The 21,187-nt window shown below is 36.9% G+C and overlaps 2 protein-coding genes across 3 annotated transcripts; both read right to left on the reverse strand.

The window, feature by feature from the left end:
• Positions 1 to 2,667: 2,667 nt before the first annotated feature.
• LOC112196978 (protein BLISTER) lies at positions 2,668 to 14,980 on the reverse strand. Of its 2 annotated transcripts, none has more exons than XM_024337490.2 (13): positions 14,487 to 14,980; positions 13,068 to 13,761; positions 12,360 to 12,940; positions 11,388 to 11,507; positions 11,079 to 11,144; positions 10,360 to 10,470; positions 9,953 to 10,029; positions 5,707 to 5,774; positions 5,007 to 5,120; positions 4,652 to 4,815; positions 4,308 to 4,376; positions 3,503 to 3,658; positions 2,668 to 3,203 (listed from the first exon to the last, which is right to left on the reverse strand). In XM_024337490.2, exons 1-13 carry the CDS (start codon positions 14,553 to 14,555, stop codon positions 3,123 to 3,125), a joined length of 2,370 nt encoding a protein of 789 aa, XP_024193258.1. In that variant the 5' UTR covers positions 14,556 to 14,980; the 3' UTR covers positions 2,668 to 3,122. The 2 variants fall into 2 exon arrangements, with proteins under 2 accessions (XP_024193258.1, XP_024193259.1); XM_024337491.2 differs by having other exon boundaries at positions 4,652 to 4,812; positions 14,487 to 14,979.
• A 4,223-nt stretch (positions 14,981 to 19,203) lies between these two features.
• Positions 19,204 to 20,984, reverse strand: LOC112200721 (probable glutathione S-transferase). The gene is made up of 2 exons (XM_024341726.2): positions 20,559 to 20,984; positions 19,204 to 19,820 (listed from the first exon to the last, which is right to left on the reverse strand). The coding sequence occupies exons 1-2, from the start codon at positions 20,871 to 20,873 to the stop codon at positions 19,452 to 19,454; spliced, it is 684 nt and encodes a 227-aa protein (XP_024197494.1). The 5' UTR covers positions 20,874 to 20,984; the 3' UTR covers positions 19,204 to 19,451.
• Between the last annotated feature and the right edge of the window lie 203 nt (positions 20,985 to 21,187).

Genomic DNA, 21,187 nt, shown 5'->3' on the forward strand with positions numbered 1-21,187 from the left:
GAGTGTGTGACTGTGTGTGTGCATGCCTTTGGTGCTGGTGCTACTTTGTTCTGGTTCACTCTGGAGCTCTCTTCTTTTGGGTTTTCTCTCGGCTTTGTTAGTCTAATTGTTGAGTTCGATTTCTTAATCTCTTGTCATAAGGGCCTTGTACACTATATATATAATGCTTCAGGAGGTCAATTTGGATTGAACCTCTTCAACAAATTTCTTCTGTTTCTGTTGTCTTACACTCTTACTTTTGTTTACTCTTGCCTATCTTGAATTCTTGATTGCCATCCATACATTTTGCTCATCTCTCTGTCTAATTGCTCCGTTTCACTCCATTCTAGTTTAGAAACTGTATTTCATTTATAAATCTTGGTATTCCTTCTGGTACGTGTTTGCATATCGTTCTTGATCCGCAAATTACCAAAATCTGTCAAAGACTCGTAGCTATAAGCAATAATGTACCGTGTTGAGCTTATCCTTTGAATACTTTCAATAAACGCACATTGCTTGATTTCGAGTCGTACATTCTGTTGTTCCTCTACATCTATAGGATTTGACAGCATTTACCGATTTCATCTTGAACATGAATAAGTAAGATTGTTATTTGAAATTATCTAACGTAACCAAGATGATTTGCTACCTCACTCACGATAAAAAAAAAAAAAAATTAAATAAAATAAAATAAAAAGACTTTTTTGAGGTAAAGCTGAAATTGTATTAATGAATTATACGATTACAATCGTACTGTAGGGCATCCAGAACACACTCTAGAGCTTGAGAAAACCATTCCATATGAATGTCAGAATCAAAACCAAATCCTGCTAGTCTATGAGCAACATGATAATTTGAGATCATTTGATATACACCATGCGGGGCAGGGGGTATACATTGATTAGTACATTAATGTATTAATACATGAAGTAGATTGTTGACTGACTTCATGTATGAGTAGACTAGTTTGACTTGATCTCAAATTAGTCTATCCATGTATCAAGCTAGTCTAACTTTATATCGAATTACTTTACTTGATGAATTGGTTCATTAATATACCATAGACGAACCGGATTGATCATTTGATATATTTTTCTTTTTTGGAGGAAATAGAGAACCCCCTGATCATAGACTTAAGACTCTACGCTTCAACATCACTTACAAATAAACCCGAAACTAATAATCTTCTTTAAACTTCAGTAATGAACTCCATCAAGGCTTTACAGTAGTAGTAGTCTAAAGATCAGCAGAGGGTGAAGCTAGAAGGGTCCGTGCTAATCTAGAAATATGTAGTAGTTGCTATATATTTTTTGGGGTATGTCCAGGAATTCTGATGTTGTTTGCTAAATTGTCACTTTGGAAATTGTTTTCTTATCTGGGTATGTTGACGTGTTGTTAACTTGGTTCTTGTCACGGGTAACAAAACCATCGTCAAAAGAAAATTCAGATCATGAGGATTTTGTGCTTTATCTGATTGAGGAACAATTTTTCGTTTTTAAGACTAACAAATATGGAGCAATCTGGATTTCAAATCAGCATTTATGGCGAAACTCTACTCATTTTGGGTCCTGAAATCCAAGAATAAAGTCAGTCGAGGGATACATTTTAAGTTGAAAAAGAACAACTGAAGCTAAGAACTGGCTGTCCAAATCTCCACACGTGGTAAAATGCTTCAACTATTATTACTGTGAAGTAATGAATCATAACTTTGTAAAATTATTAATAAGTCTCGGATTATCACGTGTCTATGGTCCGGGACAACTTAATTAGTCTATGTAGCCTTTGCCTTGAATTTGATAATTGGTTGGACCTCATTTTCATATTTTTTTCGCCCTTGTATATACATATCAGTGATATATTGAACAAATTACGGATATATGACATTTCGATCCGACATTCGCCAAATCAACTCTCTGTCTCTCTATATATTAAAAAGCAAATGGCACGTCTGGGATATATAAGTAATATAACAAAGCAGAGTGCTGGTTTTAAAAGAAGAAAATCATAATGTGGCCGCTAAGAAGAGGTCTAGCCCCTCCAACTATGAAAATTCCAGTAGAATCTCGGATGACAAAACATTGGCCACCGCTTCTCGTTTCAGAATGGAATGAACCATCAATGTTGGCCTTTAGAACCCCAAGTGGAGGATGCTCCCAAAGCCACATTAGATCGCTGTCCAGTACACCCCCCTTCACCATTGGCAGACCCAGAATTTTATATAACTGGAGGGGTGTATAATTTCCTCCCTTCAGAGTCAGTATACAAAGGGTTGAAGTAAATACGGGGCAATGAAAATGATCTCCAAATTTAATATTTGAACCTTGTCTACTTATTAATATTTCTATCAATTCAATCATGAAGAATTTTGTAAGAGAACTAGCTGCATTTTTTGTGTACTTTCATCTAGTGCAGAACCAAAAATTAATTCTTGACTGAACAAGCAAACAGTTACAAAGATTTTTTTATTAATCCAAAATTCCAAATCATAGTTTCTTTTTTTTTGTTAATCCAAATCACAGTTTTTTTTTTTTTTTTTGGGTGTTATTAGACCAACGCAGAGTTGAAAATTCCAGTCTCCCTCCCCAACCCTCCAATCAATAAATACGTTGCTTGAGAACAGTAATCTTATACTGCTCTTCTTTTCAAATTTTCCTACAAGTAACCACATTCCACAAAATGAGGGGCATCTGAAAAGCCAAATCATTTGTTTCATTTCTTGAGGCTTAAGCTAGCCTCAGTGTATAATCACAAATACAACAACTATGGGCAGTATATCGCTGCAAGGAAAAAGTGAGAGAAAAAAAAAAAACAAAGACAATACAATCTCTCGTCTGTATATCGCTTCTAATCCTCTCTTTGAGTACCCAATTGCCCCCTAAATCTACAAAAGTTCTAAATCGATAACAATGAGGACTCTACAGTCATGTCTCAGAGAAATGATAATTATATAATATTTTATCAATCAATGGGAAGGCCTCTCAATTCGTGAACATAATCCTACTTTTTTTTGGAAGAAAAAAAAAAAGAATTGACTATAAATGGACTCAAAATATACAAATTACGACCTCCAATACATCAAGGGAGTGCAGGAAAACAAAACCAGATCTTATCATAGGGACTAACGAGCTTTACCGACTTCCATGTCACAGAAGCTTACTAGTTCTCCGTCTTGATGGCCCTCCGGGAAAAAGTTTCATAATCCATCCCAAGACCCTTTCCACCACCTACATACGAGAGCATGGAAAAAAAAAGATATTTCTTTCATGCATGTAGAAATCATAATGCAGGCAGGAAAAAAGAAAAAGGCGTTTGGACTCAACCGATTTTTTTTTTTTTTTTTCATTTTTACTCTCTGGTAGAAGGCAACCATCAGCTTGGATCAGAATATACATTTGTCATTTTAAACTCAACGTTAGCCGTCCAAAAAAAAAAACTTGAGAGAGAACCCTATTACTTGTGGAAGGATAATGTGTATTTGTGCAGTCAGTAAGAATGAATTCAAATTAAAAGAAAAACACAGTACCTCATCCCCTTCATCTGCATATGGAGTACTGTCAGGCACATCGTGCGAAATAGGTTGCCTGATTGGAACACTCTCATTAGCCATACTTTGGGCAGTCAAAAGCTCTAATCTCTGAGTTTGAGCTTCAAGTTTCCGGGACAAATCATTATTCAGTTCCTTCATTCATGAAAAGCAAAGTCAGTAAACATTTCAATGTCGCAAGACCAAATTTTTATCCTGTAGACTAGTGAAACATTATGAACCAGACACAGATCAATATATAAGAAATCAAGTGACAGCCAACTGAGCATTGTAACTTCAACCCAAATTTTCCCGAGTACAGCACTGATCATATGGAGACAAATAATTCATGTTATATACTACACAGCCTTGAAACTACAAACAACACAAACATCCTGAAAAATATTTCACCATAAATCAACCTATCTACAGAGATCTGTCAGGTCAAAACCAAACCGATGCCTCTTTTCCTATAGGTAACACAACCTCAGTTTCAAAATGCATGGAATGCTATTTGCATAAGTATCTAGTATCTTGAGCATGAGATAGTACATGTGCATGCTCCCTATGCAAGTCCACACTTCACAGTCAGATAGTACATGTGCCTCTTTTGGCAACAGTACATAAGTCATAACCCAAATTTCATAGTCACTTCCTTTTCAATGATGTATCAAACATCATGGCCTCAACCCAGAAACATATCTAGCAATCCCGAAGAAACATTCCGTTCAACCGTAAGGGGCCGAGATACTAAGAATAAAAGAGGAGTATATTAATATATGTTTAGAATGTAAAAGTATGCTACCTTCAACTTGGAGCAATGTGATGTCTCAGATGCCAAAGATTGTATCAATTCTTCTTTCTCTAATGCTAACTGCAACAAGAAAACTCTAGTAGTGATTATGATTGCTATACTCATTAATCTATTTCACTAGTAAATATATTAAATTGCAAAAAGAAAAGTGGAGTACTGATTTTTGGGGGGAGAGAGGGAGAGGGAGGGAGGGAGGGAGGGAGGGAGGGAGAGAGAGAGAGAGAGAGATCCACTTGAATGGCGCTTGATTTTATGAGCAACTAGATGTCAGGGCAAAGAAAGGACATAATGATCAATAGGTTGACCACTCAAACAATACAAGGGGTCGAAGGTACCTCAGAAACTAGTGTATTGATGTTCTCAATTGTTCGCATCTGATCAGGAGGTATATCTACAGACGAGATATCAAAACTTGACTGTCCATGTTCAGGGAGCATGGGGAAACAGGATGCATCACGCATTTCCTGGTCTACGGTGTCGGGACCGACCTCCTCATCTGCTTCAATTAGGGAATAAAAGACCCAAAAAAAGAGAAACCAGAGTCATATTTTCTCTAAACATTTGCAAATGTCATCACTTGTACAGTTATATATTCCTCAGTGAAGTTAATATCTGAACACTGTACTGTGTACTTATGGAGAATAAGCAATGAACTTCCAATAAAGACACAACAAAACAACAGTTATTTACCTAGATCTTCTGTAGAAGTAAACACATCTTTCTTGTTAGTAGTACTCTTGCTAACATCAGCTTTCCTTTCGTTAGTGGAAGCTTTCCGTAGCATAGACTGCAATAGCTTCTTCTCTATACCAGATAAATAGCAATAAATATGTGTAAGCATTGCAATACTATCAAAAATGTAAAGTTCAGGTTAGTAAAAAGGTTAAAATTGGAAAAAAAGATTGTGGTCTATCACAACAAAGAATACTGGAGCCAAACTAGAAAGAAGAGGCTACTCAATCATTGCAAAACAACCTGCCCTTGTTGGCATGCACAAGGACCTCTGAGAGACCTCACAGCCAAAGAAGGTGGAAGAACCATCAAAATAAGGGCTTAACAAGTGACTACATATATCATACCCCTTTCATTGCTGTTTAGCATATACCCACAATAATGTTTAGCATACCCACAATAATATAGAAACCAGTTTACCCACACCCAGAATTTCAATCAAGGTCTTCTGCTACATGGAACTCCAGGATCTCTTAACTTTATTTCGTTATTAAACTAGATAAAAAGTTCTGCAACTTGGCAAAACTCCATGGATCAATACAGAGTTTCCTTATTAGTGACGACTCCAGCAGTCTCCATTTTGCTTGTCTATAAAATAACTTTAACCTGATTTTCGAAAGAAAAATACAATCAACTTATTGTATACAAGCACACTTACCTTCCTGAAGAGCACTGATAGTTGACTGCAAATCCGAACGGTCTTTTTCTAGGCTAGACAATCTTTTTCTGCAAAAATTCAGCACAAACATTCATATTAAGAACATTGTGAAAAAATATAAAGAACAAAATCTTAATCAAGAAGATAAATAATTGTATTGCAACGGAAGGAGGAGTGGACAAGACTTCCCATCAGTATTACTTTCTCTTAAAAAGCTAGTAGCACACAGCAAAAGTCAGCATACTTAAAAGAGAAAAATGCTAGAAACTAACCGACCGAAATTCAATTGGCTAAAGGAGATAGACACTACACCAAGCCACAGTTTGCTTATGAAAAGCCTACGAAACTATCCACACTACTTATAATACTGTGGCACTTCCCCTATAGTATGCAAAACTATCCTTCCATATTTTATTATACACGGCTAATGGGGGGGGTGGTAGACAGTACATGAAACCCTCGTGGGTCAAGAAGAGGCCAATGGTTTTACTACTATCAATTCAATTGCAAGGAGCACCAAACAAGACCGTCAATGGCATATAAAACTAAAACCGTTTGGCCACCATAAAAAATAATTTGATGATCAAAACAGTTCATTCTTTAGATTCTTATGCAAGGATGATTGCTGCAAAAAGTCAACCAAATCAATCACCATTTGGTCATCTAAACTCCAAACAACTACAGCACATCGGATAAAATTGAAATGAGATGGTAGTCAAACAGCTAAAAGGTGTCTGGGTTAGCTGAATTTTTGCACAAACAATGCTTGCAAGGAAAACGAAAGAGTGAACAGTCCAATTAATGAATTAAATCCTGGAGGGAGAGGGAGGGAGGGGGACATTGATGTAAATGAAAACACAACAACAGCAACCAAGTGTGGAACTGAGAGCTAGGAAAGATTACTCCAAACACCGTTAGAACCTAGATTTCTAAGGGAAATCAGGAAAAGCCTTGAAGTACTTCAATATGGGAATACTTTGAATAATGCTTCAGAACTGAATCATACAGGTCTGGGCTAAACACTTTATAAAATACCACCAAACATTCCCTAGACCTTTCTAGAACCCCACAAACAACATTAAAGACTCCTAATTCCCATATTACATTTAATGCTAAAACAGCTATTAGACAACTACCCCTCTTAGACTCTCTAAACAACATTTAATAAAGACATTAAAGCAAAACAAACAACTACCAAGAACTACATCTTAATTACTTGCATCATTCTCCCCTTCCTCAGAAAAAGTCGTCCTCGAGTTTACAGCTGATCAAAGCTTCCTTAAGATCCCCGCTGTTGAGTGGATACAGATCCGAAACATTGAATGTAGAGTGGATACCCAAATGCTTTGGTAAATCAACCTCATGAGCATTGTCTCCAATCTTCTTCATAATCTTGTAAGGCCCAATCTTTCATTTACTTAGCTTAGAGTAGGAACCAGTTGGGTGCCTTTCTCTATGCAGATGAACCATGACCATATCTCGTTCTTGGAAACTGCAGGGACGTCGTTTCCTATCTGCATACTCCTTATACTTAGCATTTGACTCTTCAATTTTCAGCCTTATCTCATTGTGCAGCTCTTGCATTTTTGCAGCCACTGTTTCACCCTATATGCTTCCTTTTCCAACTTCTGGTATAGGGATCAAGTCATGAAAATGCAATGGCTGTTTCCCATACACTATTTCAAAAGGGCTTCTACCGGTAGTGCAATTTCTTGAATAGTTGTAAGCAAATTCTGCTTGTGCAATAACTGCCTCCCATTGCTTCGGGTTTTCTCCAACTAAACATCACAGCAAGCTACCCAAACTTCTATTAATAACTTATGTTTGCCCATCAGTAGGCGCTGCTGTATTGTAACTTTGTTGCCTTTTCAATAAAGCTCTCCAAAAATGAGACAAAAACTTGGAATCTCGATCAGAAGTGATTGATTTAGGCACTCCATGTAGACGGATGATTGCTCCACACTTAGTTGCTGTTGTTGTATTTTCATTTACATCAAGACTGGAAATTTCAACCCTGCGTGAGTCCTCCTTAGATCCAGCCTGTATGTATATATAAATAACATAAAATACCATAGCTCACATGTCTCTAATTTCTCAATCTCAAGAGCACTGAAAAGTCGGATTCAATTTCTAATTCATTCAAATGTCCTCAGTCCCAAAGTTTTAAATATCGTAACACGCTGCATGAAAATTTGGTCAATGTCGTCTGTTAGCTATGATAAGTCACTAAAGGATCATAGAAAGTTTGTTCTCAGTGATTCAAAGACCGAAAGCAGTCAGCAACACTGACACGAGCATTTGGTTAAACCAAACCAGTTCAAGCCCTCCCATATCAATCAGTTATACATCTTAGCGCTGAACAAATGAATACAAATTGAACTTCTCTTTAGAATGGCATCATTTTAAGAAAGTTCTAGCGTTGACAGAAGATAAGCTAAAGAGGTGGCCGCAGTTGGCCAGACCCTAAGACATACAAACAGCAAGAATAGAGCTACCTTGAAAGTTTACTTACAAGCAAGTTTCATAAATATTCCAGATATCACTCAAATTTTGATAAGGTGAAACTACAGAAATTTCCATTGACTGGGAGATACTTAAAACCTTGCAGACGGGATCACATCCTCTAGAAAAGAGACAACAGAGTGTCAAACCCATAAAAGTAGTGCAATAGCTTACGTTGACACCAGGTGTGTTTGGCCTCATTTGTGAGCTTTCCCACATCGAAAATATGTAAAATATGTAAATGAGAGGTAAGCTACCTTTCTTAGAAGACACCCTCTCCCACTAACAAGCACACTCTTATCACCATCATTCCCATGTGGCCACTGGCAGACTAGTACAATGACCCTTTACCCTCTCTAGTGATCACTTTGTCTCCCACACAGATGCAATCCCCTTTGGGCTGAACCACTATATCTTAGTCTTTATGTGTGATGTGCTACCCTTAACATGCATAAGCCAAGGGGCACACAAAGATTGTTAGAACTTCTGCTACCATCTCACCAATGTGGGAAGAGATAAGCAAAGCCCTTCTCAGTCCTTACCCGACCATCCTTCACCAAGAAACTACTGTTGTGCAACAGACTTATGGATTTGTAGTGATATCATAGTACTGATATTCTCCCCACTTAACCATCTTAGCAACACTAGATGTGAAGATTTATCTCATTAGGGTATGGTACTATCACACATAAACCACCCATCTAAATTTCTCAAGTTGTTTCATCTCCTTGTCGATGTGGGGTTTCAATTTCACATCCTTAGTTTGAGTCGAGCCACACAGCCCCAACAATTTCCTACTTGCTTAAATGCAACCTACGTCATATCATGGTCCCTACACATTGACTAGAATTTTTCCAATGTAGCTCACTCCACCTATCGACTCCTTTCAATTATGATTTTCCCTGCATTCCCGACCCGCTCCAACTTGCTAGAAAATTTTCGTCAAGCCCGCTCTACCTATCAAAAATCGTAGATCATTTGCCATACTCCACCTTGGATGACGTGTCCTAGTTGGCTCTGATAGCAATTATTACGTAACAAAATCCACGTGACCCATTCCAATGGTTTCATAAAGTACTGATATTCTCTTACGCTAAACCACCTCAAAAGGAATTGATATTATTAGAAATAAACCACCAACTAACGTTGCCTCTTTTGGGATTTGGGACAATCCCTTTCCATATCCTTGGTTTGCATCAGGCCACGCAACCCCAACAACCACCTCACGCTACACACCCACGAGGTCAACCTGTTGGTCGCACGTTGTTAGATCCTGCACAAACCTGCATCAGATCCCCAGCTAGGAAACGACATTGCCCGGCCAAATGCACCCCTGGCAAGCCCAAGCAGATTTACTTTTAGCATCCAACCATGGAGCCAATCTTCGCTCTTTACCAAGGCAATGGTTGCGGCTAACCTATCAGGTCTGACAACATAAGTCCAACAGCTAGGCCCTAGGTTACTATCATATCCTAATGGGCTCGGCACCCACTCCATTCCAGACAGATCTTGCTCCTTAACTCAGTAGACCACCTAGTAGCTCATAAAAACAGACAAACCCTGGTCTTTACCCCCTACAGTCCACTTATCTCTCCCAAGTGGTAGCCCCCTTTAGGGTTGAACCACTATATCTTGGTATTACATGTGATGTGCTTACTTTACCATATACCACCTCGCCAAGGCACCCAAACTTATGCCAAAACAACATATTCTTATTTGACATCAAACAAAAAGAATAGCTTACTTGTATGAAGAGATTTCGGCTTGTGAGTTCTCCAATTGCCTCTCCAGCTTTAGCTCACTTGACCTTAGTCTGAGTGCCTACATAAATCAATATAACCATTTGAACTTAGAAAGAAAAAAGAACAAGTACACACTGTCAAAAATGTGCAAATTTCAGTACTTCACTTCTGTCAGTTTTTGCACAGAAATAACTACAAATACTTGGAGATACTTTTATATTAATCAAAAGTATAAACATAACTAGGTTTTTGCTCCCATCCAGGGAAGACATATCATGTGTTTCTGCCGATATATCAGTAAAATTTGACCCATATATCACTTTCTTCCGACCTCAATAAAATCAAATACAATGGATAAGTTATTTTAAAATGCAGTCCTAAAAGCCAACATACCAAGAAGAATCACTACCTTCTCCTCCAAACTAATAACTTCAGAAGCCAATAACTTGGAACGTTCATCGGCTGCATTACATTCTAGATGGGCATTTGCATATTCATTTCTGACAGCCTCAAGTTCCACCTGTTAAAGGCAAGAATTCCAAGATATGAATTTAGATTAACAGAAGATAAAATGAAGACAACTGATAGGTGGTACACCATCCTATGCGATCAACTGACCAAGAATTGCTTCAAAAGTTTCAAAAAAAATCTTTTTTCTTTTCTTTTTCTGATAGGCTCAAGATGGTGGAAAAAAAAATTTCCAATTTTTGCTTAATTTGAAAGTAGTAACAAAATGTCCAAACAAATTCAGAATGAGAAAATATTATGGCCTAAGAGGATAAAGGCTACTCTGAAATAAAAGAATCGAACTGGTGCTCCTTCTTTAACAAGTAAAATTTACAATGAAACATTGTCAACTGAAATAATGGCATCCTTATATACAATCCCTCGTACTTGTACGGATATCCTTCCCCATTCTGTAAGTTAGTCACTTAACAATTTTCTGTCAGCCACCGCAACATTCTAGGCATTCTCTTAACACTCAAAGCATAACTGCATTAAAATGTATTTTATATAGATCTATCTATCTATTTATATATATATATATATATGCGCGCATGTTATATAGTCCCTTCAGATGTAAATGAGATCCAGAATGACCAGAAATAAGGGATTATCAACTCTAACCAGCTGGGCCTTGATCTCCGCTTGTAACGTTTCCAAGTCAGATTTTAGTTGGCCAACAACGCTTCTCTGGAGGACAGGCAAACAGAAAAAAGTTAGATTGAAGCAATGACATGTTTAATGACCTTTCTAGCAGAGGTCATAACTATTGTCCAACAAAACATATAATGATATTTTTACTAGAAAGCAGACATAAAATAATACCACGCTGTATATCCATGCGTCATATATTACATGCTGCTACTAATGCACAGACAAACTAAACAGATACACAAATATAATACCCCAAAATATCATGTTATGCAGCCAAACCTGTTGGTTATAAGTCTCTGTCAAAGAAGAATTTTCAGAAGCCAATGACTCAGCTAAAGCACGTGAAGCCTCGAGTGCCCGTTGCAGAGAAAACTTTTCTTGTGTCAAATCTTCAATGTGCTGCATAACATGATGCAGAACATATATTATCAAAAAATTATTCCAACCAAATAAGCTCAGCAGAGCAAATTTACCATTAAATTTAAATGTATAGAAAGCGAAAGTGTTAATTAAAGCTTTCTCTTTGCCAGTATTCCAACATGAAATCTTCCACAAAAAGACGGAATAATTGCTCTGCTTACAAACTATAATTCAAACACAGGATAGTAATGAAACTTAATTAACTAGATGACTAAAGAAACTTAGCACATGATGATTCAGAAAGATGAAATCATCTCACTAAAAAAAGGCCAAATGGATCAGGTGAATAGGCATTGGCTTGGTAAACTTATCCTTCTCTGCTATGCTAAAGCTATTTTTTTTTTCTTAACAGAACAAAGGCAACCTTGAGAAGTATTCTAGGAGCACACATGATCCAAATACCCCCCAGTACCTTCCTGATGCATTTGAAAGACGGGTACTTTATGCTCCAACTGTATATGTCAGTATCTCCATGTTATAGACTTCATTACAATCTACATCTCTTCATTCTAACTGTAGCCATGTTTACTGCCCCTAAAAAATTGTATCTCACAACTATGTCATCAGTATAACTTATTACTAGGGATGAACTGTAACAATCAACGCTATATTTCCATCAGAAAGGAATTTCAATAAATCAAACTGCAAATCATTCCATTCCTTCATGCTTCATGTGTATTGAACAAGGGCTCACAGTGACCAACTACTTAAATGCTTGAGGACATTTTTAAGCTCTAAATTAGATACATGTATATATATTTTAAATGGAGAAGAAATGGAAACACTGGACATTGTAAAGATTCACCAGCAGATAATAATGGAATACAGTACCTGTTCCAAAGCTTCAAAATCATCATTTTGCTTAGACGAATAGAACTCGTGTTTTCTGTCCAAGCTACTTTCAACTATTGGCCTCTGCTGGTCCACCCCAGCACTAGGAGAAAATGAAGACTTATTGGAATGCTCAAATGAATGAGGTGCAACAGGTCCATCATCCAGAGATGGCTTATGGAAAGGCAGTGATCCCAGGAAGCTTATGCCATTTGATTTAGAACTGTTGGAGAAATATGACTCCTCAGGCTCAGCTTGTTGAAAAGGACTCCCGGAAGAAGACTTATGAACATTAAGAGAATCAAGGAATGATGGACGAGATCTCCTAGAACTAGTATCAGGTGTAACTGACTCTAGCTGTATATGATTGGACGAACTTCTACCATCATATCCAAAACCACTGGATTCAGTTGTTTGAACTTGTGCACTCTGCAAGCTAGGCATACCACTTGCAGAGCTACTTAGTTTTCCTTCTCCAAATCTGAAAGTTACAGGATCACCGAAGTCTGCAGTACCACCACGCATGCTTTTCCCAACTTCTTGAGCAAACCCCCTTGCACTGGTACTAGGTTGAATCAAGTCTGATATGAATCTCATAACATAAATCCAGTCAGAATCTTACTCCAACCAAACAAATCAGAGATATTGTAAACAAACACTACAATTATAGATAAAAAAAAAAAAGGAATAAAAAACGAAATATGTTACCTTGATAAAGCGAAGATGATGAAGCGGGGCCACTAGCCATTGTGCTGAAATTACTGGCCTCACTTTGTGGAAATGTGCTGACAGAGTTCTGAGGTGAGATTTTTGCAACAGATTGTTGAGAAGTACCCAAACCTGCACCTACGGAATCCCTCGAAGAAAGTTTATGTTCTGAGGACTGAATCGCATAAAAGCTGGATTGGCTTGTGTTGCTTTCAAATTCTTGACTTGCTTGTGGACGTAGAGCAATAGGATGGTTAGAAGTGGGTCCATATGGTAAAACACCTAAGGTACCAGTATCTTTTTCAACATCATTATTCATCCCTTTTATATCATAGCTATAACCAACATCTGAGGGTCCAGAAAAACCTGAGACACCAAATCTCTTATATTCTTGATCTACAGAAAATGCATTAGAATCATTTGTTGAAGAACTACTGTGTGTATTATTTGAAGAAGCATGTTCCTTTTGGTGGGAAAAATCAATGGCGTTGTCACCATTGCTCGATATTACAGAAGAAGCTTCAGTGAAACCACCCACAGGCCCATCAGATGTACCAGCTCCATCTGAGACTGTAACCCGTACAGTTTCTATAGGTTGTTTCTCATTTGAGCTAACTTCAGAGACATTGACCTGGCTAGAAGATGACGTCTTCTTAGCTCTTTCTGCTGCTTTTTTCTTACGGAACTCCTCCAGCTGCAAGAGAGAACGGGAAAAAGAACATGTTGAGCAAGCAATCATTCTCCAAATTGGCTAAAAGATTTCTAAAAATGTATTAAAACAAAGATACTTAACTAAAGAAACCAATACCTAATGGTTGGTGAAATAAAATACAGAAACAATTTAGTGGACATTATACTATGAATCTATCTATCACTTATCTTCCTCTCTCTGTTTTGTACCATAAGGTGTCCATAATATAAAGAATGTTTCTTCAAAAACTATGACAACCTACTCCTACTGGAATTTCCCCGAAAGAAATTCATCATCAACCTTTTCTAAGACTTCTTGCATTGAATGATGCAATAAAAACACCACTAATCGAGTTCATGCCCCGTAGCTACAAGCAATGTTTAAAGGCTGAACTTCGACACTCAAAAACATATGGATCGAGCAGTCATCCTAATCCCACAGAATACCGCTTCATGGACCGGAATATGTCTTTACCATATATTATGAGCAACACATCATATACATTATCACAGCTAAAGAGAATTATAACTACGACTCATACAGATTACCACCCCAACCCAAAAAAAAAAAAAAAAAAAGAGAGAGAGAGACAATTGAATCAAATTCAACATGAATGAACAATCATTTCGCATTTCGTACCTCATAGAATGCATCTGTATATATAAACACAAACGCACACGCCTAATTCGATTAGAACAAAATGAACGAAATCGAAATAGAAACAATACCCGGCGCTTTCCAGCTTCCAAATGTTCTTGTTTCCGCGTCGAATTGGGCAATACCTGAGCCGAAGCCATTCAATCCCCCAAAAAAAAAAAATCAAACAATTTCCAACATATATATCACCACAATTCCCACCACAAACCCCTAACGAAGCAAAACCCTAAATAAGAACCTAAAATTACAGCAATATCTGGATCAAGAAATTGAGAATAATGTTCAATGCTGAATCCTCAATTCAAATTCGATCAACGGTCGGCTAATTTGGAATTCAAAACGTAAAAAAGGAAGGGAAAAAAATGGAATCTTGAAGGAGATATGAGAAGGTATACGAACAAAAAGTCCCTAATATTTTGATACTCCGATCTGATCGGAGAGAAGGAGAGGGCTCTGTGAAATTTCTCCGGGTTCTGGCAGATCTCTCCCTCCTCCCTCTCTTTCTTTCTCTCTCCGTTTCTGTTTTTTTTTTTTTTTTTTTTCTGGGCGTTTTTTGTTTTGAAATTTCTTTTTCAGTTTGATTTTTATGTCATGACGATTACGTGGCGTTACCAATATTTGGGGATCTTCAAAAAATAGAGAAAATAGATTACCAACTGTTTGGTAGATGTCGACGGTTTCCTAAACGGTGCGTGAAATATATGCATGAACCGTCCAACAAACAAAATATAAGGCTTTTTTTTTTCTGAAACAAGCTGATAAGTCCATTGATAATGATAAGAAAAATGACAACTGAGTAATGTGAAAGCTACATCAAAATGGAGTACCAGAAATAAAAGGTAACATAGCAAGAATACTAAGGATACAATAAAGCATTTGATGAAGCACCCGACATAAACCAGACTATGTAAAAAGATACTAATGGTATGATCGACCATGCTTCCGCGCAAAAATATACGTCGAATAGAGAGTAACCTTTCATCATGGTAACCAGTAGTATGACCGATTTTGTATATTGCATGCATTAAAATACAGCGAATATAGAGCAATCTACGACCCAAACAAATGAAAAACCAAAATTCAGGAACCTAATTCCTAAGCATAAGAGAGAGAGCCCATAACATATCTCAAATACGGACCCACACACCAGCAGGCCCAGAGACAAAACAAGCCCACATGATATTGCTCTGGGCACCCGGGCCTCCCATGACTGCCAGATGTCTCTACAACTCGATCGTGCTGTCGGAGCTCCACTAACAACAAAGTGGCTGCCACCGCGAAATGCCCCATGTCCTCCAGCCAGCCTCATCAGCTCGATTCGAAACCGAAACAAGGGCACCAGTGGTCTGTGACCAAGACCTCTAAGAGGGGAAAATCACATACGCCTTGCTCAAAGTACATGACCCCAGAAAAGGAATCGAGATAGGTTCCCGTCGAGGCTGAGAGGAGGTGCTAGAGTGCCATGCGAAAACACGGCAAACTCCTAACTTGAGCAAAGTAGCTCTACTAGGTTTTTTTTTTTTCTATTTTTTTCTTAATCCTCAAATGAAGTTGAAAATGTGTTAGGGAAATTTATTTTGTTGCTACATGTGGGATAATATAAAGTTACCTATAAGTCTCATTTAATATACACACAAACCTATTGACTAAGGAGAAAATTTAGTTTTCTTTCTTATTTTTGGTTTTGTAGCCTACAAGATTGAATTTTAACTATCTGGTCTTTAGATTGTTTTTCTTATTTATATGCTCGTATTAATAAACGAGCTTAGTAGACTTAATGAGGGGTGTTGATCAGGTCTTTGTTTGCTTAGTCTAGAGACATGTTTCAAGTCGAGGAGTTAATGTAATATGCTGTTTTCTGGCCTCTATCGATGATATTATTCTATTTATCTCAAAAAAATAACAAGGCTCGACAGCTTTGAAAAACAGTTAATAATATTTGAAACTTTTTCATTTACATGTAGTTATTTTTTTACCTTTGTTACCAGTGATTTATCATTGAATTTAAATTCAAAAATAATACTTAATAAAAGTATTTTAATTGTACAAAACGTGCACCCTTCTTCTAAGCTAAAATGTATGTCACAAGGGCGAAAGAAAGAGATGAACATCTATCCTACACTGGAGCTGAAGGAAGGGATGAACAAATGCAACTCAAAGGTGAAAATATAATTAAAATTGTGTAAACGAACAAATTCAACTAAGAACAAACATAATATTATTCTATCGGTGAGCTGTGACATGGTGGTAAGTTATCTCACTGAAATATGTAAGGGTAGGGTGGGCTAAGGATTTTTCTAAAGAAAAAAAAAAAACATAATAGTAGGGTTCGGTACGGGCCAAACTGAGATTTTGATTTTTCAAAGTTGCTATTGATGGTACCAAAACCAAACGGGTTTGGGTCCGAGCCCATTTCTAGATTTAAGTTTTTTTTTAATTGAAAAAAATTGATCGTGCTCTCAAGCATCTACCTAGACCACCTTCTTGGCTCTAGCCGTGACTTACAGCCAACTGAACAAAAATAAAGCAAGCAAAATCAACATCACCAATATAGAAATGCATAGACTATGAAAATCCAATTACATCTCAAAAATCTCAACTTTTACAAGCCCATATCTCAAGAAAAGAAATAAAATTTATTCAAAAATAAAATAAAATTACCCTGCAGATACTATTTCTTTCATTGAACATAATACACAAATTGACAAAACCTAGATCTTAACAAAGATAATCAAAATTGATGGGGACAGATCTGGGAGGCATTCCTTGTGGGTGGTGCGACCGAGGTCGACTGAAGATGGTGGTGGGCTGAGGATGCTGGAGGTGCAGTGATGCAGTGGTGAAGTCTAGAGTGCTGGACTTTTTGACAGAGAGAGGTTGAATAAAGGGTGAGGGAGGGAGGGAGAGAAGTACATATATAGATAAGAAAGATAATATATATATTTAAATCAGTACGGGCAAATATAAAAACTGAGGCCGTCCCGTTTGTTCTGTTCGATACGGGCCGGGCCGAACAGTAATTTTCATATTTTTAATAGCGGCCTGTTTTAGTTATTTTTGGTATGGGCACAAGCTGGGGTGTGATTCGGTACCCAACCATCGTATATTGATTATTTAATTGAAAGTCTACTTACCAGTTATGATTCAGTCTACTCTTTTATTTTATAATATTTAAAAGACTTTTGATCACGGGAGAGAAAAATATTCCGATTAATAATTCTACAGATGATTAAGGAGCACATAGGTGTAACTAGGACAGTAGATAGATAAGAAGAACATCCACGCATCAAATAATGTTTTGCGAACACCATGAGCTAATTACTTATTCATTTATTAAAGGGTTTTTGATACAAGCATAACATATATGTTTCATTCTAGATCACGAGAAAGAAAGCACACGGTCATCCCCCTCGCCACCAAGTATAACAAGCGTACTTCTTGGCATCGAAATTGTACAAGCATGGTCCCGATGGTATTATACTCCACGTACAATTTTTACACTTATCCCTATTGTGGCTGTATATATCCAAAACGTACGTGATATCCACCATTCCATTGAAAACTGCATGTAAAGTAGTTCAAAAAACATTTGGTTGGAAACTGAACTCAAACGAGCCATAAAGGGGGAGGGCATGTGTGCCGAGATCATCGTCTCTTGATTTGCAATGAAGGATCAGGACCAAACCTTGACCCAAGACTTCGATATCGTTAGTGATTTTAACATGTACTTTACTGAATATATATATATAGACACACACACTAGATTACTAGCTGAGCACGTGGTTAAGGAAAAGAAAAGCAGCACCAGCAGGAATTCAATTCTAATGTTTTACAACGACATGGTTATTCGAATGAGGTTATTTTTTCCCAAACATCAAAGGATGAAGAAGCACATTCATATTCAAGCTTCATTATATATTCAACACCTCTCGTATTATTTTAATAGTAATGTCATATTTGCAATATCGGTTTCTTTGTTATAGTAATGAGGTTAATTTGACCAAAATGCACGTGAACATATATACTTGGGAAATTTTGGTACGTTCTCATGCATGTTCTTTTTTCTTTTTCTTTTTCTACAAGAAATAGAAATTTCATAAATCTTAAAACCTCTTGTATTATATTAATGCAGTCCCCTTCCCCTGGTCAGCATTGTGTGGTCACTCACCGTCCGATTTCAATCGGACGGTTGACAACTCTCACCAGAGATCTCATCACTTAGCTATCAACCGTCCGATTGAAATCGGATGGTGAGTGACCACTCAATCCAGCTGACCAGGGGAACATTTTGGTATATTAATGATAATGTCATGTTTGCATTATTAGTTTCTTTAGTATATAAATGAGATTCATTTGACCAAAATGCATGTGAACGTATTTCATTAGAAATTTGGTATTTTAGAAATTTTGGTATGTTCTCAATTTTTTTTTTAACAAGAAATATAGATTTCATTAAATCTCAAAGCCAAAACGATACATATAATAATAGATCTCTATGTACTTGTGCTCTAAATCAGTGGCCAAGTAAGTAAGAGAAAATTTGTCTCATCCACCAGTTTAATGAAGCTCAATTATTTGAGCATACATGACTATGAAAAATCATTTTATATAAAATAAAGTTTCTTGAATCTCTATTTGTCAATGCACTCAATTGTGGTACTCCAAGTTATTCTTCGACTTGCATGGTCTAAAAAACCACATAGAATGTAAGCTAAGCCATTTAAGCTAGCAATCTGATAACGCGTTATGAACTAGAGAATATATAATACAGAAATAATAGAGAGATAATGGTTAAAAAGAAAATAGAAGTGTATTATTCAGTCTTATTAGTCTCTTTTATATAGAGATAGACTTTATATCATAAGTATATAACTAATTAATATTTATGTCAACAGTCATATAGAGGATAATAATTACAACAAGAACCTACTTATGCTGAAAGGTGAAGGTCATTTAACATGTAAGAAAACAATCACTCAAGTGAAAGACTTGTTCTCAGGTTCTCATTATTAACTTCTCCTTTGTACGTAGCTAGGTCACAGACTTCTTAGAGACAAACATTTCCGATCCCTTACCCGTGTCATATGAGCCAACAACTCGTTATAGTCAGGAAGGTTGTCTTTGATAACAGGAGTGTCCTTAAAGTTCTGAACCCATGCATGCAATCGAGGCAAAGTGTTTGGCTCGAGCAATTTCACCCCTACCATTTCTTGGCTGATTTCAAACCAGGAAGCCAGCCATCCATGTACTAAGTCTACCAATCCTATGCTGTCTCCCCCGAAAAACTTCTTGTCTCCAAGGCCTTGCTCTTCCAATGTCCTCAGCGTTTCCAGTACATCTTTTATGGTTTTTTCGCGCTCTTCCCCAGCAGTAGGTAAGAGGAAAAATGCAGTAAAACTGGGAATCTGATAATCAAAAATAGATATAAGCATTATATGTAAACATGTTGTAAGGAACTATTTGGTTAATTCTTAGTTTAAACAAGATTATTAAAGTGAAATGCAATATACACTTTATTATGCGGGAGCGTAGTAATTACTTAAATAATACGTATATAATCTTGTGACGTAAATAAAAATAATTAATTATGTGCAGCACCGTCCGTCGGCGCCTGATGCAGCTGTGAGGATGGATGTCCACATGTTTTCTATTTTATACACAAACACACACACACACACATACATACATACATACTAGCAGTAGCCTTGAAAGATTGTTTGTTTGTTTGTTTGTTTTTATTTTTTTTTATTTTTTTTTTAAGAGTGTGTGGGGAGGTACTTAAAACTTAAAACTTAAAACTTAAAAATAGTGGGAGTTTCCACCCTCACGTTTACATTTTCCACTACATTTAATTTTATTTTTATTTATATTTTTTATTTCGTTAATTGACTTTATTATCCTTATTGTTTATTATCCCTATTGATCATTTCTGATTTAAAGTATTTTAATATACAAAGGTTAAATTAGTAAAAAAATTAGTTATGGAGAGCAAGATCTATTCTCTTAATAATAGTATAGATATATGACTATGAAGAATCGATCAGTTCTAATTAACAATTAAGCCCTTAATTAGTCTCTCAAAAGTTAGAATAGCTGGAAAGAAGAGGAGATCAACACAATTGACTTAAAATTTAATATCATACCCGATCGGGAGACGCAAACTGCATCCAAAACCGAGCCACGGCTTTATCATGAGCATCTTCCGGGAGCAATGGATTCTCAGGCCAAGTTTCTTCAATGTATTCAAGGATAACACATGACTCAACAATTGGTTTGCCACGATGAACAAGCACCGGGACCTTCTTGTATACTGGGTTGTACTGCAACAGCAATTCACTCTTGTTGGAAAGGACGTCTTCTTCTATATAATCATACTCGACGCCTTTCAGTTTTAGAGCCCATATCACTCTGTAAACAAAATTGCTTGGCCAAAACCCCAGTAGTTTCACTTCTTCCATTGTGTGAGCTAGCTAGTACTCGAGGCAAGCAGGAGAGGCAGAAATATTTGGGTATTGGATTCTCACTTGAGCTCATTTCTCTCCCAACCTAGCTTTGCTTGACTAAATAGCGACATGTGTCATGTGGCTATAGTCTAGCTTAATCAAGTGGCAAATTAATCATTCAATAATAGCACAATAACGTGCTTGACCGACTTACCAAAGTTCGTTCTAGATTTAGTGATGAAGACAATTCGTGGTATTATTTAATTTATTTTCAACTTCTAGCTTATTTTCTTTTAGAAATATCTTATCTCTAAGCTTCCTTGGCATTA

Source organism: Rosa chinensis, chromosome 4 (genome assembly GCF_002994745.2).
Source record: "Rosa chinensis cultivar Old Blush chromosome 4, RchiOBHm-V2, whole genome shotgun sequence".
NCBI lineage: Eukaryota > Viridiplantae > Streptophyta > Magnoliopsida > Rosales > Rosaceae > Rosa > Rosa chinensis.

Coding starts and splice junctions, on each gene's coding strand:
- LOC112196978 (XM_024337490.2), bottom strand. CDS start 14,555: ATGGCTTCGGCTCAGGTATTGCCCAATTCGACGCGGAAACAAGAACAT. Junction 11,145..11,387: donor CAGAGACTTATAACCAACAG/GTTTGGCTGCAT, acceptor CCTGTCCTCCAG/AGAAGCGTTGTTGGCCAACT. Junction 3,204..3,502: donor ATGCAGATGAAGGGGATGAG/GTACTGTGTTTT, acceptor TCTCGTATGTAG/GTGGTGGAAAGGGTCTTGGG.
- LOC112200721 (XM_024341726.2), bottom strand. CDS start 20,873: ATGGAAGAAGTGAAACTACTGGGGTTTTGGCCAAGCAATTTTGTTTAC. Junction 19,821..20,558: donor AGTTTGCGTCTCCCGATCGG/GTATGATATTAA, acceptor TTTGATTATCAG/ATTCCCAGTTTTACTGCATT.